Source organism: Olea europaea, unplaced genomic scaffold (assembly GCF_002742605.1).
Source record: "Olea europaea var. sylvestris unplaced genomic scaffold, O_europaea_v1 scaffold261, whole genome shotgun sequence".
NCBI lineage: Eukaryota > Viridiplantae > Streptophyta > Magnoliopsida > Lamiales > Oleaceae > Olea > Olea europaea.
The window spans coordinates 2,910-5,906 of record NW_019244422.1 but is presented as its reverse complement, the minus strand read 5'-3'; the positions used below and the strand labels follow the sequence as shown (position 1 = coordinate 5,906).

Sequence of the window (2,997 nt, the reverse complement as noted above, 5' to 3'; positions counted from 1 at the left end):
TTGGGGTTAAGCCATAAGCTCAATCAAAAGTACAATATCGAGTAAAAGGAAATCAGAAACACACACGAGCAAACACACAAATTTACAGTAGAGCTACATTCACCTGCAATGCAGATTTTCATTATGGAGAAAAAAGCGATTTAAAATAGCGATCACATGCTTCTCAGTAACTCTTAAAACACCCCCTAAAAATTCTTTATGTATATGTAAGAATAATAGGACGTCCTAATGCATGTAAGAATGACTAATACATGTAAAGGTCAAACAGTAGTCAAGGGAAAAAGCCTACAGTATTATCAGGCTTCTCACAGTTTAACACGTCTGATATGCATATTTGCGTTATTCTTAGTTTGAACATTATGTACCTGCAGCTAAAATTTAATTTCAGAACATACCAATTGTAATGTTACCGGGAAGACCGTGCCATTCTATAGTCCATCCTCCACATTGATTACCAATATTGTGAGCATGGCTCCCGGCCACAAGTATCTTCGGTGCTTTCTTTGGAAGGGGAAGCATCGGCCCATCATGATTTTTCCCGTTTTTCAGAAGGACAAGTGATCTCCTCACAGATTCTCGGGCCAACTCTCTATGTTCCTGTTCAGAATATAATTGATAAAAAAAACTATTTATGTTTATTAAATAAATATAACAGAAAAAATAACTTCAAAGAAATGCTACAATGTACCTGACTTCCGATTTGATCTACTAAGGTGAGATCAGCTATTGGGTTCTCAAATAGACCCAAAATAAATTTAATCCTTAGTATCCTCTCAACAGCATCATCAATTCTGCTCATAGGGATGACATTTTTCTTCACCAGTAAAGTCAGGTCATCAATGAACTCTATGTATTTCTCAGGAAGTAGAACCTACAATAAAACCAACTCAGTAACAATTTCCCAAAGTCAGAGATTGTACGTGTTTGTTTATCCCTGGTGGACAGGACTGAAATGTATTATCAATAAGATTGCCTTATTTTTCATCTTTAGTACAGTTCAGTAGTATTCAATCCTCCCTACCAAAGAAGTCGTTAATGTGTAGTCCTCTACTTATCAGTGTTTTACAAGTTGAGGAGAAACATAATTGATTGATATGAATTCCGATCTGTCTTACTATTTGAGCCATAACTAAATGATCAATTTACATTCCGATATAGCTGATAACTACATTTATGTTTTGTATAACTACATTTATGTTTTGTTGATCCAAGTAGACAAAAAAAATATAATATATATTACACTGACCATGTCAATTCCAGCAAGAATACTAGCTTGAACTGAATAAGTATAGTTAGCATGCGGTGGGGAGGTAATCTTATCAAGGCCCTCAGAATCTGATATGACAAAACCCTAGACACAACCACAAAATAGCATTTATTAGGACAACAGTAGAAAGTTTCATTAAGAAATAGGAATATTTTAATGAAGTTTTCAACGTGACTTCTCACTTTGAATTTGAGCTTTTTCTTGAGGTATCCAGTGATAAGATCATAGTTAACATGCATCTTCATCCCGTTCAAACTTGATAAAGATATCATCACTGTTGCCACACCCTTTCTAATGGAATCGAGATATGCAGGCATATGGATGCGAAGCAAGTCGTTCCAGTCTATGACAGTGTTATTCTCATTGATACCATTGATCGTGCCACCATCTGCTACAAAGTGCTTCGCACATGCTGCAACTTTCGTCCTTGATTAATGGTAAAAATGAATGAGGAAACTTCTAATGATTATTCCAAATTGAATGAAATAAGCATATACTTTTCTTTTTTTTTCCAATTAGACATGTGACTATATTCATATTAGTCATTTTATTAATTCGTAAAAAAAGACAATTATATCCATATTTGAGGGGAGGGAGAGAGAGAGAGAGAAACAGATAAGGAATCCCCCCACATGACCCCCCCAACCCCTCCTTTTCGGCTTTCACACCTCCACGACAATTACAACCCCCATTTTGTAAATTTGGAATATAAACAAGGCAGATTATGTTTATTAAAACATTTGGGTAAAAACAAAAGTCAAAATAATTTAAGGAAAATTATAAGAAGTTCACGTCAAATTTGTTATGCATCTACCACATGCACAAACTTATGGTCCCCATGCATTAGAATAACACATTGTGGTCCTAGATCAACTGTTGTTACAGATTGTCAATCATTGCGCCTCAATAAAATTAGCCCATGTTTGGTAGAGATTTTTTTAGAATAGATTTTCAAAAAAGTAATTTTTTTGGAGAACTATTGTGAAAAAGGAGGAAAAAGTTATGGATTCATGTGCAAAATTATTTTACTAGAGAATATATGGTAGAAGATGAGGACCAAACTGGGGCTTAATATTTGTCTGTTGTAAGCTCGTGAATGTTTACTTGTATAGTGAAGGAATAGGACAAGAAGGGAGACAAGGCATAGAGATTGTACCTCCCATTTATAAATGGAAAATTGTTTGGATAGTTGGTTGGTAAATCTCCTTGTAATCCAGGAATTATCTCGGTCATTGCCTGAACTATTTTATGATCTTCACTGTAGCTTTCAAAACAGCGACCCCATCTTGGGTCCCTGCAAACCTGTAAAAACCGATAAATAGACTACTTCGATAAAAACCTGATAGAATGCAAAGGAGTAGCAGTTTTGTTAATTTAATTTACCGCAATACAGGGAGCAAAAGTGTATGGGATGCCCGTGGCCCTAACTTCAAGAGCAGTCGCCGCCCCTATTTTCTTAACAAGTTCGGGATCCCTAATCAAAGTTCATATGATTTCAATCATTTATAAACAACAGGAGAAGGGATTTGACTCAGTAAGATAAAAGCACGAATTTCCAGTATTTCAGCAGAGAAAATCACAGGATTTTCTTGAAGACAAACCTATTGATAACAGTTGAAAGAAAGTCTCGATAAGTTGGAAGGCAATGAGAAATCAGAACTGGCTTCCTTAACAAATCATATTGAGCATATCAAACTTTCACTCAACTTTTTACAATTCGAGAAACTACT

The 2,997-nt window shown here is 35.4% G+C and overlaps 1 protein-coding gene across 1 annotated transcript in view; it reads right to left on the bottom strand.

Moving 5' to 3' along the window:
- Positions 1-314: 314 nt before the first annotated feature.
- The window catches only part of LOC111383051 (beta-glucosidase BoGH3B-like), a 3,538-nt gene continuing 855 nt past the window's right edge, over positions 315-2,997 (bottom strand). Inside the window, exons 2-8 of the mRNA XM_023007110.1 lie at positions 2,869-2,934; positions 2,651-2,753; positions 2,424-2,569; positions 1,450-1,693; positions 1,247-1,351; positions 689-871; positions 315-597 (exon numbers count right to left, since the gene is read on the bottom strand). Coding sequence (XP_022862878.1) covers positions 385-597; positions 689-871; positions 1,247-1,351; positions 1,450-1,693; positions 2,424-2,569; positions 2,651-2,753; positions 2,869-2,934 — 1,060 coding nt within the window. The 3' untranslated portion in view covers positions 315-384. The remainder of the gene's footprint in view (positions 598-688; positions 872-1,246; positions 1,352-1,449; positions 1,694-2,423; positions 2,570-2,650; positions 2,754-2,868; positions 2,935-2,997) is intronic.